Source organism: Varanus komodoensis, unplaced genomic scaffold (assembly GCF_004798865.1).
Source record: "Varanus komodoensis strain SLA01 unplaced genomic scaffold, ASM479886v1 scaffold20_1, whole genome shotgun sequence".
NCBI lineage: Eukaryota > Metazoa > Chordata > Lepidosauria > Squamata > Varanidae > Varanus > Varanus komodoensis.
Genome location: NW_025335587.1, coordinates 3,007,577 through 3,028,956, shown reverse-complemented (window position 1 = coordinate 3,028,956; position 21,380 = coordinate 3,007,577). Strand labels below are relative to the sequence as shown.

The 21,380-nt window shown below is 40.6% G+C and overlaps 1 protein-coding gene across 3 annotated transcripts in view; it reads left to right on the top strand.

Annotated features, from left to right (window-relative positions):
• Nucleotides 1-20,917, top strand: part of EPS15 (epidermal growth factor receptor pathway substrate 15) — a 74,121-nt gene extending 53,204 nt beyond the window's left edge. For 2 of the 3 annotated variants that reach the window (XM_044429979.1, XM_044429978.1), the window contains 7 exons: nt 454-489; nt 1,769-1,899; nt 2,882-2,951; nt 9,862-9,938; nt 11,301-11,463; nt 12,062-12,228; nt 18,725-20,917. In XM_044429979.1, the coding sequence (XP_044285914.1) occupies nt 454-489; nt 1,769-1,899; nt 2,882-2,951; nt 9,862-9,938; nt 11,301-11,463; nt 12,062-12,228; nt 18,725-18,871 (791 nt within the window). In that variant the 3' untranslated portion in view covers nt 18,872-20,917. The remainder of the gene's footprint in view (nt 1-453; nt 490-1,768; nt 1,900-2,881; nt 2,952-9,861; nt 9,939-11,300; nt 11,464-12,061; nt 12,229-18,724) is intronic. The other variant, XM_044429980.1, reaches the window with a different exon arrangement.
• Nucleotides 20,918-21,380: the final 463 nt, after the last annotated feature.

The following is a 21,380-nucleotide window of genomic DNA, read 5'->3' as shown; positions in this document are numbered from 1 at the left end:
AAATAAGATGCAGCTGTCATTGCACAGCTAACTTCCTCCTCTGTCCTGGAGAGTGAAGAGACTTCCAGATCTGGAAGGTAGATGTGTGGACCCAAAGTTATGTCCCGTAATGGATGAAGTAAAATAGATACACATGCCTAAAAAGCAACCAGTGGTTCATCATCTTTATAAAGCCAGTTCAAGAGTAGACACTCAAAACAAATACATATTCAACAGCTAAGTAGGAGAAGTGAGGAATGTTAATATATTCCTTGCTCCCCTTAGTGGATGCAAAAGCAAGTAAAATTAGTAGGCAAGCGGTTGTTCTGTTAGCCCTTTGAAATTATGTGGCTGGCCTATGTGTACCCCCTGGCATACCAGCACAAACAACACTCTATTTCAGGTAAGTATAACTTTGTTGTTGCCTCTAGGATTCTGTAGAAGTGATGGGGAATATTTCACTCTTTAAAATAGGTGATCCTTTCAAGGATGATCCTTTTGGAAAGATTGGTAAGTGTTAATTTTTTTTCGTTCAATAGTTCAGAAGCATAATATTCTTTGTGGACTTTGCGGAGATAGTTAGCAGGACTCAGGCTAGTAATTAATGAACTATTAGTAACCTACATGTAATTTTATTAAATGAGACCATAAGAAGATGCTTGCTGAAAATTTAACAAGGAGGGCTATGGTAAATAGCAGCTTTTTATTTAGAAAAAGAAATGGTCAGTTTAGGCATAGAAAAGTCTTTATAGCTGCAAGTATTTTCTGTTGTAAAGTCTTCATACCCAACAGCCTCTGCTGGAAGATAACCTACGGCAGAGGATAATAAGATGTCATTACCTGCCAAATCTTCCTATTTGGGGGAAGGAAAATAGGACATCCTAAAAGGGCTATGAAAAAAAGTTTTGGAAAAAATGATCCAGTGGATCTCAAGGCTTTTCAGAGAATTCTAAACACTGCTGGAGTAAGATGCATTTCCCTTCCCTTCTTCCACTATATGGTAGGTTTTACTTTTCAGGATTTTGCATAATGTTCAGTCTCTTCTGAGCTAATTGTGGGGTGACCTGTGTCATTTTCATTCTCCAGAGTTTAAAATTCCTTAATATTTAGGCAACCTAAGAGCAAATTTGAGAAAGGTATCTCTTCTTCACCATTGTCTCTGATTTCTCCAGCCATTAAAAAAAAAACCTCTTCTTTTTGCCCTCCAGCACTCAAAACATACCTCAGAATTAGAAGTTTAATTTCAAGACTGACCTTTGCAATGTGTTTCTTATACATGCATGCAGGGCTGGAGCTTGGGTTGGCCCACGCTCACTCTTAACAAATATGATGTGTGTAATTCAGGCTATGAAAGCTTTCATATGTTTTTGTGGTTGCAGTTCCAGTGGCTGCAATATCAGCATGAAAGCAAAGAAAGCCTCTGTAGGAAAATGAATAGCCAGATCATTAGTTCACATGACTACATACCCAGGGAAGGAAAGGACTGCTCACATAGGTAGGATCCATGTATTGTGTAAGGTAGCTGTCAGTGCAAATGAACAATGAGTGCTTTAGACTGGATGAAATCATATAACAAACTAACTCTATACACATTTTAATTGATATGGATTACTTAAATGAGCTAGAGTATAGTAAAACCGCATAATTTATTAATTTCTATACTGGCCAATAGGTGAAGCTGTTTGGGTGGTAAACAACAACAATTTTATAATTTTTGTACAATGTATTTCCAATATGAGAATGCTAAATATGCCTTAAATAGTCTCACTTTTGCTTGGTTTTCTTTAAGATCCTTTTGGTAGTGATCCTTTCAAAGGTTCGGATCCTTTTGCTGCTGACTGTTTTTTCAAGCAGTCATCCACAGATCCTTTTGGAAATATTGACCCCTTCAGCACAAACAACCACAGCAGCAATTCTACAGTAAGTTTGGAAAAAGTGACCATGTCCTACATCTGGTTCTATAAATATATTGTACTTAATGTGAAATGCATCCATAAGAATTACACAGAAATCTTTGCTAGTTCCCTTATGTCTTTATGTTTATTTTAAAGGCAACAGGTGATCTCTGCATCTGTATTGTCATTCTGATAAGAGATTTTGAAGTCATTTGGAGTGCTGTGTCTAGACAATCTGACTCCTTTGGTCTGAAATTAGAGTCTGGAGTTATTAGATCGTGTAGCATTTTGAAAACTAAATACAGGGCTGATGGCACAGTTGCTTCCATTTTTAAAGGATGGGCTTATGTGGTAGCTATGTGTCCAGTTGATTATTTCTTCATCATGTTGTTGCTTTAATAGCCTTTAGGTTTTAATAACCCTAAACTTGTTCATCACTTTGGCTTGGCCTACCCAGCAGATCTCTGAAGGTTTGTTTGCTGATCAGGAGACTTAGATAGGTAGTTTTGTATCCTGGCTGCTGTGAACAAAATATTGACCCCTTCAGCACAACCAACCACAGCAGCAATTCTACAGTAAGTTTGGGAGAAGTGAATGTGCCCTATGTCTGGTTCTGTGAATATAATGTGCTTAATATGAAAAATTTAGGAAAAAATTAAGCACCAGCAGCCAGAAGGAATAGAAATTGAAATGAGCAAATGCAGTGATATGTTTACTGCATAAATGTTTACTGTCAATGACTGTTCATTTTCTTTTGAAAAATCTTCCTATGAACTGAAGGAAATTAGACTGTTAAAGAGATTGTTGCAGTTATTAGGACCAAAGCCAATCTCTTCTTTGTTCTTTGAGAAATGTTGATTAATGATTAGCTGGGCGTAGGAACATTCTCAGATTTGAGAAAGTCAGATGAAGTATGGGCCTGAAAATATTATCTCTAAAGCAAAGGTTAGCATGCTTAATGCTAAGAACCTTGATGGCCTGCAAAAGCTAACTGATTTAACTTTTAGACAGAAACGCTGAAGCATAATGATCCTTTTGCTCCTGGTGGAACTGCTGTTACTGCAACAAGTGATCCAGGTAAGGACTTATAAAGATCCCAAATTATAAGTATCCCAGTGCCACTGGGCCAACTCTCACACAGACTGATCTGAAATGTGAGCTGTCTCCTTAACTGCAGGGTGTCCTGAGTGTCCTGGCCAGGACAGGAAGTGGCATCTTCTTCAACACTCTGACACACACTCCTGGGGTTACTGTTAGCTTCTGCAGGGCCCCAGCTTTTGCATTGTTAATTTTCTTCTCTGCCACCCTTTTCCACTGCCCACCCCCAGAAGGCCAGTTTCCCTCACAATTTCCCCTTCAGGTCTGCTTCTTTAACTTCAGCCCTGCACACCACTGGAATAAGGTCCCCAAGAGCTTTTTAGAATTTAAATTGGACCATTGGGCTGAAAGTGTTTCTCCACTCCAGTGAATTGCACTTTTTCTGTAGGGGAAAAATACCCTTGGGACACATGGAAAGGAATCTAAAGATAAGTGGGCAGCACATGCTGGAAGCAATTTCTTGGCCCCCACCATTTCTGCTTAAGAGGAGCAGGAAAGGTTTTGTATGTGATTTGCCGATTATAACCATGGAATAATTGACCTGCAACAGTACCCGTTGAGGTAGCTTGATACCCTGAAAAGTGACAAGGATTAACTTTCAAACCAAACCTACCTTCCTTCCTTCCTTCCTCCCTCATTCATTCATTCATTCATTCATTGAATATCCTTTTTCCTTATAACAAACTTAAAGCAACTTGTATAATTCTCCTCCTTCCACTCTCAATCTTCTTCCCATCACAACAACCCTGTGAGGTAGGTTGGGCTGAGAGTCTGTGGCTGGCCCAAAGTCACCCACTTGGCTCCAGGGCTAAGCAAGGACTAGAACCCAAGCCACCTAAGTCCCAGGCAACAAGAAGGATACTTTCACCCAACATCTAAGGTTGCAAAGTTTGTTACTATAAAATGGGGCTTTGTCATTGGTGTGGATGGATTTTAATACAATTCTATTTAATGAAAGATAAAAGTGAGTAGAATGGCAGGATATATAGAGCTTTAATTCTTCGTCGTGGCCTCTGTGCATCACACACATGGGTGCTGCACCTGCGCAGTGCCTAGGCTGGAAGATTAGAAAGCTAACGGTTTTTGGCAGGAAAACTCCACTTCCCTCCCTCTCCATAGTATATATAGAGCGGAGTGTCCAAGCAGGCCAGAAAAAATGGGGAGAATCATCTCTGTAAGTTGCTCTGGGACCAGGTCCTGATGCAATCAGACCAGCTGGTCTTAAAGCCTGGCTCCTCTTCGGCCGCACCTCCTCACCGCTCTGCCTCTGCCTCGGCCGCGCCTTTGAAGAGCCCTGCCTTGACCTCTGCAACATCTCTCCAGCGTCTTTCAAATGAAGGCGCTACTTCAAGGGAGGCCCAACAGCTACCTTCTCCACCAACCAAACAATGGGAGAAGTGTAAGCATACCGGATCCGATAAGTCATCCGGTCACAAAAAGGCGAGGAAGAACAAAGCGGACAAGCCAACCCGTAAAGGAAAAAAACCCAACCACTCCAAACACTGTGGTTCGGGTTCATTGGGGTTCTCGGTACCGACCACCGCTACGGTACCGACTCCATCGGGTCCAGCTCTGCAATCGGCAATGCTGGTGACTCCACCAGGGTCCCCAGGCAAATTGTTCGGCCTGAGAGTGCGTCACCTCGACAACCAGAGGCGCCACTTCGGGAGTCCATTTCAGATGGAGAGATCCGAGACTCCCCACCAAGGGAACACTCTCCAACTCTGATGCCTCCAGCCGGACCACCTGCGGAATCTCCTTCACTGCCTAGACGTTGAAGCCGTTCCGCTGAAAGTCAAGCTGACGACTGGCAAATGCCCGGCTATGATGGTTTCACAGGCTGGGGTGAATACCACTCGTTCGGCTACTATCCGCGGGACTGTCTGTCACCACTGGTCCCGAGGGAGGCACCATTCACGTTGGGTCGCGTGGAGAGAAGACAACCAACCTCTCAGGAGACCTCTTCATCTAGCGACCACTATCGCTACCAGGAAGACTCGGATGAGTCGGAGGTGGACTCTACATTTCCCAATGTGGCCATTACCTCCCAAGGCCCTGGATCTCTGGACGGGCCCCACATTTGCTTTGCAGAGCTCATTTCTCACCTGGTTCAGTTGCTGGAGATCGAGGCCCACCATCGCCCCAGTCCCAGCACTGACAGATTTTATGACATTGTCGGGTGAACAGTCCGCAGCCTTCGCCTTGCCTTGAGTCCTCCCAGGGCAGGGAGTTGAGGGGTCACATGGCCCCCTGTGATAAAGAAGGGAGGAAGAGCGATATGCTTGCGCGCCGGGTCTATGCGGCCTCTGGACTCGGCCTCCGCATATCGAATTATGAAGCGACGCTGGCGCGTTACCAGTACTTCATAATGCATAATTGGAGAACGTCACTTCCTTCTTTCTGGACCACCAAGTGGACTTGGCCAGAGTGTTTATAAAGGAGGTAATGCAAATGGCCATTCAACAATTTTCCACTGCAAGGCATCATGTGGACACTGATTCTAGGGCTCTAGTCAGTGCCATTTCTCTCCGGCAGCATGTGTGGCTGAGGAACTGCAATTTCCCGGAGGAAATGAAAAGAATAGAGGAGATGCCATTTGACGGTACCAGGCTGTTTCATGCAAAGACCAATCATAAGCTCAAGTCGATTCATGAATCGTGTATGACAGTGCGTTGTATGGAGCTTCCACAACAAAAATGTAAGTGGCCATGGTCCCGCCCTTCCTGCCATCAACAGTTCCAACCTTGGCAGCAGTATCAACAGAGACAGCAACGTAGAAGGCAACAGCCGCAACAACACTTTTCTCAGGGCCGTTGGCATTTCAATACTGAGAAACATCAACATTGACTGTCCCAGTGGACCATTCCGTCTCTCCACTTCCCACCTTTCCCCCTCCCTTTTGGGGGCCAGCTCCAAAGCCGACTCCCCATTTGGGAGTCCATCACATCTGATAGGTGGGTGTTACCCATCATTCAGCTTGGATATAGAATAGAATTTGACATCGTTCCTCCGTCGAGCCCAATTCGATTTACACACTGCTCTTCAGTACTATGTGATGAAGTCTACCAGCTACTTTGTAAAGAAGTGATTCGATAGCTCTCTCATTCTGAAGGGCTACACGGATTCTATTTTAAATATTTTACAGTCCCTAAATGGGATGGTGGTCTTCGTCCTATCCTGGACTTGCGAGATGTTAACAGGTACATTAAACCTAAAAAGTTTCAGATGACCACTTTACAAAATATCCTTCCATTGCTGAGGAGAGAGAATTGGTTCGCCTCACTGGACTTGAAGGATGCTTATTTCCACATTTCAATTCATTCTTCTCACAGACACTTCCTACGTTTCACTGTCAGATCCGATATATTCGAGTTCAATGTCCTGCCATTCTGCCTTGCCACCGCTCTGAGAGTCTTCACAAAGTGCATGGCTCCGGTGTGTGTGTACCTGCAGCTTCAAGGTATCCAAGTATACCCATGCTTGGACGATTGGCTGATTGTGTCCCAGACTAGAGATAGTCTCCTGTCACCCGTACAGAAAACTTGTGCTTTACTTGACAATCTTGGACTTTGCATTAACCACGAGAAATCATCCCTTATTCCTACACAGGTCATCAATTTCATTGGAGCACGCCTCAGCTCTACCCTAGAGAGGGCATTTCTTCCTCCGAACCGTCGAGACAATCTCTGACGCACATTAATTATTTTATTTATTTATTTATTTAGAAAATTTCTAGGCTGTCCCATTCACCGAAGCCTCGGGGCGGCTTACAAATAAATAAATTAAAATACATAAATAACGGTATAAAATACACGTAACTATATAAAATAAGTCGCCCTGGCCATAAGTCACCCTGGCCACATCCATTGGATTCGACAAGACAGGATAGTACAGGCTGTCACCATCCAGAGGCTTCTAGGACACATGGCTGCCGCAATTGCCATCGTCCCATACGCCAGACTCCGACTTCGGCCCCTACAGTTGTTTTTCAACAAGTCATTTCATCCGCAGCGGGACCCATCCAACAAGTCGATCCTACGTACCATGACATGGTGGACTACTCTAGACAATTTCACTGTCGGCGTTTCGTTCCAACCGCCTCAACCAACAGTAACCTTGTACACTGATGCATCCCTCATCGGATGGAGTATGGCATGTGCGGGACTTCGTGTCCAAGGGACTTGGAACTGGGAGGAAGCGAAGAAACATATCGATTTCCTCGAACTTTCAGCGATTTTCAACACTCTCAAATCTTTCGGGAATGTCCTTCAGCGTCAAGTTGTCCAAATTGCATCCGACAACATCGCTGCTGTTTTTTACATCAACAAGCAGGGTGGGACAAGGTCACCTGCTCTGACTCGTCTATCGATGGAAAATTGGGACTGGTGTATCCCAAGGGACATAATGCTGTTGGCGGTTCACCTGGCAGGGACCGACAATGTAAAAGCCGATATGCTGAGCAGACAGATGTCGACAACCCACGAGTAGGAGTTAGACCGACGGCTTTGCGAGCAGCTCTTCCATCTATGGGGATACCCGAACATGGACTTGTTCACTACCCAAGAGAACAGGGTTTGTGAACTGAGCGGGTATCAGACCAGGGGCGGCCGGGGATGCCCTCGTGATCCCATGGAACAACATGACTTTCTATGCTTTCCCTCCAATTCCACTTTTGATGAGAGTTGTCTCGAAGATAGTTCAAGATATTACAGGGATATTAATAACTCCGTGGTGGCCGAGGCAATCGTGGTTCACCGCTCTCCTTCGACTGTCCAAAGGCGTATTTCATCGTCTCCCAACAATTCCTCATCTGTTAACACAATAGAATGGGGTGCTCCGACACCCAGACTTGGCTTCTTTGAAGCTGACGGCCTGGTGCATCCGATAAGTTTTACTACTGACTCAGAACCGATGACATCCTGAGCACCGGTAAACACAGTTCAGCGAACTGTACACCCGAGCCCTTCCTCGGACCCAACAGGAATTGCTTCGGGACCGACAGTCTTGGATCCAGACATTCAAGCGATTCTTGAATCTGCTCTAAGACCATCAACGCGTCGGTCTTATGCAGCGAAATGGACTGGCTTCTGTTTAGAATATTTTACAATTTCTCTTCGAATTGCATCATTCAGGACTTAAACCGTCATCTATAAAAGTCTACACAGCTGCCATATCACATTACCGTGGCACTATACAAGGGTCATCTGTTTTCTCCCAACCTCTGGTTAGGCGTTTCATCAAGGGACTGCAGAACCTTCACCCTTCTATTCGTCCTGTTATGCCAACATGGAGTCTTTCTGTAGTACCCCAAGTGCTTACTCGGCCCCCGTTTGAACCTTTGGCGACTGTTGATTTACGCCTAGTATCCTGGAAGACTGCTTTCCTTGTAGCTGTCACATCAGCTCGAAGAGCTAGTGAACTTTGTGCTCTCCGGATAGATCCACCATATTTGAATTTTCATAAGGAAAATGTTGTTCTTCGAATGGATTCAATGTTTCTACCTAAAGTGGCTACATCGTTTCATATGAATCAGGAGATTGTTTTGCCTGCATTCTTTCCATCGCCATCAAATCCGATTGAAAAATCTCTTCACACTCTCGATGTTCGGTGGTGTTTGGCTTTTTACAGATCTCGTACAGCATCCTTCAGGCGTTCTAATAGACTCTTCATTAAATATTCTGAGCATGACAAAGGCTCTCCAGTTACATCTCAAAGACTATCCAAATGGATCGTTCAGACTATCGTATTGGCATATCAGTTAGCAAAGATAGACTTACCTGTGTCTCCAAGGGGTCACTCTACGTGAGCAGTAGCAGCTTCATCTGCCCTCACTGCGGGAGTTCTGATTCAAGATATCTGCAGAGCTGCAACCTGGGCTGCTCCGTGCACTTTTGCCAAGCATTATCAGCTTAATGTACGCACCGGACAAGATTGCTCCTTTGGCAGAGCAGTTCTCTAGCCTATTCTTCGTTAACGACACCTCCCTCCTCCGAGTCTGGTAAGCTTGCTAATCACCCATATGTGTGATGCACAGAGGCCACGACAAAGAAAAGCAGGTTGCTTACCTGTAACTGATATTCTTCAAGTGGCCGTCTGTGCATTCACACAACCCACCCGCTGGCCCCGCTTGGTGTCAGTGAGTGGACTTCTTTCTCCATCGGTACCGTTACTTAATATTCAAGGTACTGATGGCACTTGCTGGGATATAATTTTCATCCACAAGGGGGCGAACGTTCGGTCTTCAAGACTGAGGAAAATGATGGACACTCCGCTCTATGTATACTATGGAGGGGCAGGGGAGCGGCGTTTTCCTGCCAGAAACCGTTAGCTTTCTAATCTTCTGGCCTAGGCACTGCGCAGGCGCAGCACCCATATGTGTGAATGCACAGATGGCCACTCAAAGAACATCAGTTACAGGTAAGCAACCTGCTTTTATTAGGGTGCACTCCAGGGGCAAAGCAGAACATCATAGCCTGCCTGAGAACTTCCTACACAGGCCATAGTGTGCCTGGACCCTTGGTTTAAAGCAACAAAATAATTATTTATTTCAAATACTCTTGCTTGTCTTCCTATCACTGCTATATTAAGATGCCATGCATCTCATTTTGATAAACTCTGGGCACATTTTTTGTGAAGCTTATTTCATGATTCAGTATTGTGAATTTTGAGTTGTTGACTGAATACACTAAGAATACAGTAATTTCTACCACCTTTTGAAGTGAGCTTTACAGCATCTATGGGATATCTTTTAGCTTAAATCCATGATATTAACTGAGCTTGAGGTTGGTAACTTGTAGTCCTACTTAAGTGTTGCGTATGTATGTGTAAGATACAGAAGGTTCAATAAATAAGAGAATTAACCTTCCCTTTTATTTCCTCCATGCTTTAGCTACAGATCCCTTTGCTTCTCTGTTTGGAAATGAATCATTTGGAAGTGGTTTTGCTGACTTTAGCACATTGTCAAAGGTAATGTGAAATGATTAATGCTTGTGGAAAAAGTATAAAATGCTGCAGTAACTGAAACACTAGTAGTGTCAACCTACTGGAGTACAAAACAAAATTTCAGCAAGGGTTGAACATAAATCAACAGGTCAATGATTTGTCAGATTGATTTCCCATTTTGAGCTGCTTTAAGTTTTATTAGCTATAGAATTACTTGCTCTGTGAATTGCTGCATAAGCAATACAATTAATGGAAAACTCCACAACTGCAGCTGTAGGCACTTGCATAGCTTCATTAACTGTTTGTCTTCTGCTTCTGTTCAAAGATTGATATATTCTTTAGGACAGATACTGTTCAGTTCATTTCTGAAGCTGATACATGTTTTTATAGTAGCAAAGCATTCAGCCTAGCATGCTGGAGATTCATACAATCTGTAGCAATGGAATTGCTATTCAAAACTGCAACTTTGGATGAAGAATCCGTGATTGCATTGGTGGCCAAAATCACTGCAAGCCACTTTGAACAGAGTACTTTTCTATGCAGTATTGAATCCCACAGAATTCTGTTTGTAGCAATCATGCTACTGCAGAACAAGGAATCCAGACTGCTGCTTACCTGCTCAGCTATACACAGTGATTTTACAAGGAGTGATGCATAGAAATAACTTCTGTTTTCTCAGAAGTATTTCATTTTGAAATATTTTATCTGACTTCTTGAAGCAAAAGGTGCCCGACTTATTTTAATTCTTTTAAATATATATTAAAAGTTTAATCCTCAAATAGTAGCAGAAGTACAGAAGGATTTAATAACCCAACAGATGGAGCTCAGTAGGGTAGCTAAGAAAGGAATTACCTTTAAACTTGGTGGATCCCAAATGCAAGTATTGAAAAGCAAGGACAGCAGGGAAAGGGTGGAATAAACTTCATCTGGAAAGAATCCCAAAAATTTGATGCAACTGAAATGGCTGTTTGTATTTTTGACCATCAAGCAGACCACACCATAATCATGTGGGAATACAGTAGAACCGTAGAACCCTCAAAGAGAAAGTTTAAAAACGTGTATGTTCATTAGGCAGTATTTTAGATATGCCAGATCAAACCCATTTCCAGTACAGTCCTACGTGTGTCTTGCATAGGTAAGCACCTATAAGTTAAATAGGTAAGTATGTATGTATAGGAGTGTAGCTGTAATGTCCTAAAGGTCCATGGTAGTATTTTGAATCACATGTGAATGTGTTTATTGCATTGTAGACGAAAAGAAAATAATATGGAGGCCACAACTGTGTTAAAAGGAGTTAAATGAATAGTGATAGTAAGACTATGTTTATTACAGTTAACCAAACAATAAAACAAAATATAAGAGTCTGTTTGTATGCTTGATTTTAAGGCAAACAATGAAGATCCTTTTAGTTCAGGTACAACAAGCTCTCTCAATAATATGGTCATAACCAAAAATGTATTTGAGGAACCTCCATCCAAAAATGAAGACGTTCCTCCTGCTTTGCCTCCTAAAATTGGAACACCTACCAGACCTTGTCCTCCCCCACCTGGTAAGATGCAGAATTAAATCTCTTGATGATAATGATGATGTAATTATGTCTGTAAAATGATGTTCTGTAGCTCTTCCTTGTTTTGTTAAAAGGACTTCTAATTCACTTAACAAACTAATTCTGAGTCATATTACTTCTACCAGAGAATGTAAGTAGCTCTTTGTAATTTAGGTCATATTTTTTAAAAATATTTATGTCAGAAGGCATACTTTGGAGAAAGGGCTATGATTTTAAACTGTGACAACAGTTGTAAAAGCTGGCTCCTGGATAGCAATTTAAATTTAATAAAGCAAGCCAGCAAGGTGTAGAACGAGTTAAAGGAAGCACTGTGATTTAAGTTTAAATGTATAAATTTAAATAAGTGTTCCTGCCCACACTGAACTAGTAACAGTACAGAAATACTTGCAAATGAATATACATGAACACACAAAAACACCCAAAACTCTGAAAAAGTTGAAAAGATTTTAGAAGCCACATTAACTCATAATGACTAGTACTAAGTCTTTTTTGGTCTTAGTAGGATAGTGTATATTGTTGTACACTGGGTATATATTTCTGCCACATTCATAATCTTGCTAAAGTGGTTATTTTAATGTAGGAAAAAGACCTATCAACAAATTGGAGTCTTCAGATTCCTTTAAACCGAATGATCCTTCCCAGCCATTCTCGGGTTGTGATGGTCCCAAAGAACAGGAAGCTGACCCATTTGCTCCTACTGGTGTGTGCAAAGAGATGGACACCAGCAATTTTGCTAATTTCAGTGCTGTAAGTAAACAGGATGGGGAGGCATCAGGTTCACTTGAAGACTGTTTTGTAAAGAACAGTGAATATTACTGTAACCTTGAAATGAGTACAATGGGTTCCATACAGTAGTGCAACAGTGTGGAATGTACTAATACTTGTACTCGCTCTCTTAAAGAATACATTATTCCATTTATTTGGGACAAATGCAGCCTGTTATAACTTATTGATTGTTGCATATTAACGTATTATCTAGCTTCACTTGAATAGTTGCTCTAATTTACTGATCTTTTTTTTACTAACTATGGTTGCACATTGTGCCTCAGAGTTTTAGTGTTTTCATATTAAGGTAGAGAACAGAAGTTATACCCAATCCAAGTGACAGTTAGGCAGTTAGAAAATAAACTGCAGAACCCTTTTTATATTTGTAAGTACTGTTGGAAATAGTTAATCCCATACAGGAGTAATATAAATATAAAGTGATCATATACAAGGACATCTTGACCCTAAATGTCCTCACAATCACTCAGTAAGACCTTGGTTGTTACCTCAGCAGGGGTAGTCTGGGGAGGGGCATAAACCTAATGCAGCAGAAGGCTCTACAGTCAGGACATCACTAAGACCAAGAACAGTGGAAGAGGGTAGAGAGGCCTCGGACATGAGGGCATGCTGGCAGGGACTCTGATTTGCCTTGCAGACTGATTCAAGGGTGTGAACAACTCCAGCCAAAGAAAAGCCACAGATTGCTGCAAAGGCCTAAAAACTTAATGGCATAGGCCATTTTATGTCTCAGCTCAACATAGCACCAGTTTTGTGTTAGTACTGAATGATTTACAGATGGATGACATAAATACAAACCCACAGAGGACAGAAAACTGAATTTCAAGTTTGGAACTGAATTTCAAAATTTATAGTCTGAGGAATATGCAACCAGTTCCCCCTTTCAAATAAAAAAAGATTTTTGTAAAGGTTATTTGGGTCAAGCTATGACATGATGCTCAAATATTTAAACACGATTGTGAGTTTTATCCTGCCTTTCTACAATAGCTATGCTTCTAAGGTGTCTTCACAATATAAAGTAACAATTATAGAAAAATAAAATACAATAAAACTACTACAATATCATATAGAGCAAGCAGCTAAAAACTATCTGCTGTCACACAGCAAAAGGACATAATCCACCTAACCAGTCAAATACCTGTCTAATCATATATCCTTCTGCTAACAGATTTGGGGCCAAATAGGCCTATTAGGAGAAGGGGTAAAAGAAAAACACCTGGGATGGGTAATTCCCACAAGCGTCTGGATAAATAAGATTATTTTAAATGCCATCTTTCTAAAAGATTATCTTAACTTAGCACCAAAAAGATGACAAAGCTGGCACTAGTTGGACCTCAATGGGAAGTTCATCCCACAGATGGGGAGCCACCACAGAGAAAGCGCTTCTTGTTGTTGCCCTCCAAGCCTCCCCCAGAGTTATCCCCAACCACTGGAAAGGCTATCTCCCACATAAGATAGCATTTTAAATAAATGTTTGATGTTGGCCAGATGCAAAAGAGGGCCATTCTTGACAATCCTAATACTCAGCTAGATTCATATTGAAGAAGTTAGCCTTCAGATAGCTTGGTTCCAAGTAAGGGATATGTGATGCTGAGAATTCTGTTTGATTTAGTTCTGTTCACATTCCTCAGTGTTTCCATTTCAGTAAACAGTGGCAAACTGTAGTATTTCTTGTCCTGATCCTGAAGAAAAAAAATGCCTTTTTAAGGTTCTGCAATTTGTACAAGTTGTAATCTTGAAATCTTCACACATGTTTTTGTTCTTGCTGGTATTGTCAACAGGGATAGCCCTGTTAAAAACCCTGTTTTAAAAGCTACTCTTCCTTTTAATAGCTGTGAAAACACTGTTTCCCTGTAGATGGGTTAGACTGTTCTTTCCTGAGTACCTATATACTTGGGAAAGCATAAAGACACTGAGAACAACCAAGTCCACATTTAAAAACTAGAGGATCTTGCTGTGAAGGATGCTGATATATTCACTTTCATAATTATTTCATGAGCAAAAGTGCTATTTGTGGCTTTGCTTTTCAATTGACATCCTGTCATTTGACAACTGTCATGAGAAGACAGAGTGATGTATTTGAATTCTGACTTCATGAATGTCTGTAGATGTTGCCTGCTTTGACAGCAGGCACTTACCAGCACACTGACCAGGTGATGTCTTACATTCCAGGAAATCAGAGTAGCATACTTGCTCACTGAGAATTTTAAAAAGTTACAAAAATATCTATGCACATTTCTAGATCTCCCCCACCTCAGAATTTGAGCAAATTGCCACCATTTGAAAGAGGATGTTATATGAGTATTGACTTAGCTTCATACAAATCAGTAAATGCCAGCAAAGATAAAACAATTTAAAGGGTGAAAATGGAAAATCTGAAATCAAAGATAAAACAATTTAAAATCTGAAAATGGAATTCCCATATATCCCTATTCCTAAGCCATGCAGGGATTTTAAAATTATCACCAGCACTTGTAATTATGCCTGGAAACAAATGGGCAGCCAGTCAGACTGTTGCAGCAAAGGAGTTGCATGCCCCCTATGGCCAGCCCTTGTTAGTAGTCTGGCTTCCTGGACCCTCTGAAGTTTCCAAGCATTTATTCCAGGCAGCCCCATGTAACACATGCTACAGAAATGAAACTGATGTATGTGCTACTGTGACCAGACCTGATGATTTAAAGAACAGACACAGTTGCTTCACTTTCCTTAGCTGTGGGAAAGCATTCCTAGTCACTGCTTAATAACTGAGAAGATTAAACTATAATTATGAAATGTACTGTGTGCTACACATAGTTCAGTATATTTTGCGTTAATAAAGTGATTCATATTTAAATCCTTGTTGTTGTTGTTGTTAGTCACGACCCATCGCAACCCCATGGACAACACTCCTACTGGTCTTTCTTGTCCTCCACCATCTCCCGGAGTCCACCTAAGCTCACACCAACTGCCTCAGTGACTCCATCTAGCCACCTCATCCTCTGCAGTCCCCTTCTTCTTTTGCCATCTATTGCTCCCAGCATTAGACTCTTCTCCAGGGAGTCCTTCCTTCTCATTAGGTGGCCAAAGTATTTGAATTTCATCTTCAGTATCTGGCCTTCTAAAGAGCAGTCAGGGTTGATCTCCTCTAGGACTGACCGGTTTGATCGCCTTGCAGTCCAAGGGACTCACAGGATCTCCTCCAGCACCACAATTCAAAGGCCACAATCCTTTTGCGCTCAGCCTTCCATATGGTCCAGCTTTCACAGTCATACATTGCAACTGGGAAAACCATAGCCTTGACTATATGCACTTTTGTTGGCAGGGTGATATCTCTGCTTTTTAGTATGCTGTCTAGATTTGCCATCACTTTCCTCCCCAGGAGCAAGCGTCTTTTAATTTCTTGGCTGCAGTCCCTGTCTGCAGTGACCTTGGACCCCAGGAAAATAAAATTTGTCACTACCTCCATTTCTTCCCCATCTATTTGCCAGGAAGTGATAGTCTCGGATGCCATGATCTTACTTTTCTTAATGTTGAGTTTCAAGCCAACTTGTGCGCTCTCCTCTTTTACCTGCATCAAGAGGCTGTTTAGTTGCTCTTCACTTTCTGCCATGAGAGTGGTATCATCTTCATATCTGAGGTTGTTGATATTTCTCCCAGCAATCTTAATTCCAACTGGTGATTCATCTAGCTCCGCCTTTCTCATGATGTTCTCTGCATATAAGTTAAATAGACAGGGCGACAGTGTACAGCCTTGCCGAACTCCTTTCTCAATTTTGAACCAATCAGTGGTTCCGTGTCCAGTTCTCACTGTTGCTTCTTGACCCGCATATAGGTTTCTCAAGAGACAAATAAGATGGTCTGGTACTCCCATCTCTTTAAGAACTTGCCACAATTAGTTGTGATCCACACAATCAAAGGCTTTAGCATAGTCAATGAAGCAGAAGTAGATGTTTTTCTGGAACTCCCTAGCTTTCTCCATGATCCAGTGTATGTTGGCAATTTGATCTCTAGTTCCTCTCCCTCTGCCTGTACTTCTGGTAGTTCTCGGTCCACATACTGCTGGAGCCTAGCTGGTAGGATTTTGAGCATCACTTTGCTAGCATGTGAAATGAGTGCAATGGTGCGGTAGTTTGAACATTCTTTGGCATTGCCTTTTTTTTGGATCAGAATGTAAACTGACCTTTTCCAATCCTGTGGCCACTGTTGAGTTTTCCAAATTTGCTGGCATATTGAGTGAAGCACTCTTACTGCATCATCTTTTAGGATTTTGAATAGCTCAGCTGGAATACTGTCGCCTCCACTAGCTTTGTTGTTGCTCAGACTTTCTAAGGCCCATTTGACTTCACATTCCAGGATGTCTGGCTCAAGCTCAGTGACCACCCCATCGTGGTTATCGGGGACGTTAAGCTCTTTCTTGTATAGTTCTGTGTAATCTTGCCATCCCTTCTTAATCTCTTTTGCCTCTATTAGGTCCCTGCCATTTTGGTCCCTTATCATGCCCATCTTTGCATGAATGTTCCTTTCATATCTCCAATTTTCTTGAAGAGATCTCTGGTCCTCCCTATTCTATTGTTTTCTTCTATTTTTTTGCACTGTTCATTGAAGAAGGCATTCTTATCTCTTCTAGCTATTTTCTGGAATTCTGCATTCAGTTGGGTGTATCTTTCTCTTTCTCCCTTGCCTTTTGCTTCCCTTCTTTCCTCAGCTATTTGAAATGCTTCCCCAGACAGCCATTTTGCTTTCTTGCATTTCTTTTTCTTTGGGATGGTTTTAGTTGCTGCCTCTCTTGTACAATGTTGCAAATCTCCGTCCATAGTTCTTCAGGCACTCTGTCTATCGATCTAATTCCTTAAATCTATTTGTCACCTCTACTGTATATTCATCAGGGATATGATTTAGGTCATACTTGAGTGGCCTAGTGCTTTTCCCTACTTTCTTCAACTTAAGCCTAAATTTTGCAACCAGGAGCTCATGATCTGTGCCACAGTCAGCTCCTGGTCTAGTTTTTACTGACTGTATAGAGCTTCTCCATCTTTGGCTGCAGCGCACATAATCAATCTGATTTCTTTGTTGACCGTCTGGTGATGTCCATGTGTAGTCGTCTCTTGGGTTGTTGGAAAAGAGTGTTTGCTATGACCATCGTATTCTCTTGACAAAATTCTACCAGCCTGTGCCCTGCTTCATTTTGTACTCCAAGGCCAAACTTGCCTGTTATTCCGGTAATCTTTTGGCTTCCTACTTTAGCATTCCAATCCTCCATGATGATAAGGACATCATTTTTTGGAGTTAATTCTAGAAGGTGTTGTAGGCCTTCATAGAACTGGTCCAGCCTCTTCAGCACCAGTGGTTGGGGCACAGACTTGGACTATTGTGATGTTGAATGGATTGCCTTGGATTCGAACTGAGATCATTCTGTCTTTTTGGAGATTGTATCCCAGTACTGCTTTTCCTACTCTTTAATTGACTATGAAGGCTACTCCATTTCTTCAGAGGGATTCTTGACCACAGTAGTATACCTGATGGTTATCTGAATTAAATTCACCCATTCCTGTCCATTTTAGTTCACTGATTCCTAAGATGTCGATGTTCAGTCTTGTCATCTCTTGTTTGACCACATCCAGCTTGCCTTGATTCATGGATCTTACATTCCAGGTTCCTATGGAGTACTACAACTCTGTTAATTGGCACTTTGCAATAGTGGTGGATTTGAGATTTTTTTTTGGTTGCTGTATTGCATGGCAGTAATTTTAAATTGTTTTGTAGCACATAAGCTTTAGGGGAAGACTCAGTAATATTTTGCTTTCCGTTCATAATTATGCTGATAACTATTTTGTGAGGTTTTTAACAAAATGCATGATCCTGATGCTTGGGTGGTTTAAGACACCCAGATAATGTTGTTAATTGCACTTTTTTTGCAATTAATGTGAATATGTTAAAGTGATTGTTCCAGATATTCAGCAGCCAAGCTATTCAGTGTTTTTTTTTTTTGCAAGCTCAATTAGATGCACACTTTCAATTTACTTGAATAGTTTAAGCAAAGTAAATTATTCTTTTTCTTCATAAAAATCAAATAATGAATCAGATAAACCTAGATACAGATCAAAATACCCATCTCAAATCTAACTGATGCCACAAAAACTTCTACAATATCAAAATAGAATCCTGTTTAAACAGTAGCCATTAAATCCTATACAATGCTTACAGAAGTCTAACAGAAGTAGTACACTATACTAACAGAAGTAGCAAGACGGGACTTCCTCCCTCACTCCTCCACTTGCAGAGCTGTGCAACTCCCTAAATCTACTCCAGGGAGTTTCTTAGCAAAGCAGATTTTGAAAGTGCTAGTGACTGAGTAGGAATCACTTCCCTTCTGCTTTGATTGACAGAACTCATCCTGTCAGTAGAATGATAGCATTTGATCCAACCATTGTGCTTTTTACTTGCTGTTCCAGTTAACAAGTCCATGCCTTCTCTATTTTAGTATCCTACTGAAGAAGACATGATTGAATGGGCAAAAAGAGAAAGTGAGAGGGAAGAGAAAGAGCGACTTGCAAGGTTAAAACAACAAGAACAAGAAGATCTAGAACTTGCTATTGCACTCAGTAAATCTGAAATATCAGAAGCATGAAGAATTGCCTCAACCATTTCTCCCTTTCCCTGGATAATTATGCTATTTGTAAAGCTAATCATAAATACATATGAACAGGGAAATACAAAAGGCTTTAAATTCCTACAAATGTGATTTTTGAGCAACTGAATCTTATGTGTATTTTTTCATATTTTCCATATTCACTAATGTCATCTGACAACTCTTTAACATAGTAAACTTCCATTTGTATTTATCTCTGATTTCTTCTGTACTATAAAACATTACACCAAAGTAGATTCTTTTCAGGCAAAAAGACAGCTCTTTATTATTTTAAAATTAGAATATTGAGGCACACCAGTCTACTTTTGAAAGGTCTCAAAAGGCAGTTATATCTCATACCCTTTCTTTCTTGCACTGATTTTTTTTTTTTGTAGGGTTGAAGATCTAAAATGTGCAGGCGTATGTAACTACATGAAATGGATTGATTAGCCTTTGGTCCTATACAGCTGGCTACTATGTTACTAATTTGTCTTAAAATTGAGTAGATGGCTATTTATATGTCTTGATTAGCTGTCTCTTTAGAAGGTTCATTTTTGCCAATTACTATAAGAGTGAATTGCTTTTGTTCTCTCAGATAACCTATAGAGCAAAACACATTGTTACTTGTAAGCAAAGCTGGTCATGCAGTTATAAATTAAAGTTATAAAATATCTGGCTTGCAAATAATTCAGGTAACTAAAATTCTGATAATCTTGCCTTTTGCTGAAATGTTCATGTCTAGTTATCACAGGTATTAGAAAATTATTGTATATTTCACAGAGATAATGACAATTTATTGCTAGGCACATACAGTGCTTTCATGCCAATTGCTTTTCTTCTTTCTTTTTAAATAAAAACTCCACAGCTAGATTGGGTATCTAATAGAACTGCCAGTGTTCCAGACACTGTAAGTGTTTCCTGAAACTGTTAACTCTCATTTTTTCTGTTGCATTACACTTTTACAACTTAGTCTAGTATTCAAGGAAAATTTGTAAAATTGGACTGTTTGGCTAAGTTTACTAAGACATACTCTGTTTTAGGTCATATTTTTTCTGTGAAATATGCAAGTAAACTGGTAAGTTGACAGCTGAATTTGAAATAGAGAAAGAAATAGAATGCATAAAATAATAGTTTATAACACTTACTGTTAGGTATAATTTATTGAAAGCCAATTGATAGTTGCACCTTAAACTGAAATACTGTTTTATGGTCACTGAGACAAAATAAGATTAAGTATTAATGAAAGTAACTTATTACCTGTTCTGTGTAATGTGTTCTGTTCTGCAGAGTGATAACCTCATTCTGAATGACTACTTTTCCACCCTCAATACATGCACAGTTAAGTTACAGACTTAGAAAATTAGTGGCTTTTCCCTCCCAAACCTGTGGTATTTGTATATGAAATAACAAGTTTTTGAAAGGTTCTTCTGCTGCAGGGGGTTACATAGTCAGCACTGTCAAGCTGAAGTGACTCCAGTTACCTGTGGATGCTTCAGTCAATCTTTTGAAGAAGGTAGTTTTCCTCAGTTATCCTGAAAATGTTGAGACTTGTTTTAAGAAACTTTTTCTTGCACTAGGAACATTTGAAAACACCTAATCAGAAAAGTTATCTAGCAAACCCTCTTTCAATATCAATGTCCATAATTTATCTACATGACCTTTGTAATAGCATTAACATGCATATTGTATTTTTAACTGGACTGCATACATTTACTTTTTTTACATATATACTTGGTGGACCAACACAATGTGTATGCATGTTACACACATGCACACACACATTCTCTCTCTCTCAAGCTTTCTTGTATAGGATTGAAAAGTTCTGAGTCACTTGATGTTACATTTTATGTTACTGACTGATTACAGAGCCTCTACTCAAAGGCTTCTAAATCAACCACTGCTGTGTCAGCTTCAAAGGCATTACTGTTAAAAGTTTAAAAAAGCTTTTACAAACTTGTTCAGGTGGTATTAGCCTCTATTTATAGACCTATGTTTAAAAATTCTAAAATAGCCTGTAATTATGAATAAAACACTTTAAGTATATGAGATGGATCTATATTTACTTTTTAAAAGTTGTAACACACAGTAGTGTAGAAACCTACAGATACATGGCTTTGACTCACATTTGAAAATTATGTTTGAACAGACCTTTGTGCCCAAAAGTGTGTGTGTGGGTGTGTGTGTGTATTGAATTGGAATATTGCTGTACAGAATTTGAATTTGTAGCTTACCCTATAGCTTATCCTATTGATCAGGGTAGATAATGTCTTCGTAGAGACGAGACAAGAAATGAATACCTATCATTACAAGCTTTTCCTGTTCTTCCCTTACTGTTCTAGAAACAGTAAAACAATTGTGCATTTCAACTTAAGCATGTGATAAAATTAAATCCTTTCTGAAGTTAAAATATTTGTATTTGTATAATATAAGTGCTATTATATGGATCTGGAGTCCTCTTTTCATGGTCTGCCAGGATATGACTGGGGCAGTGCTTGGCCATCCTCTGTGC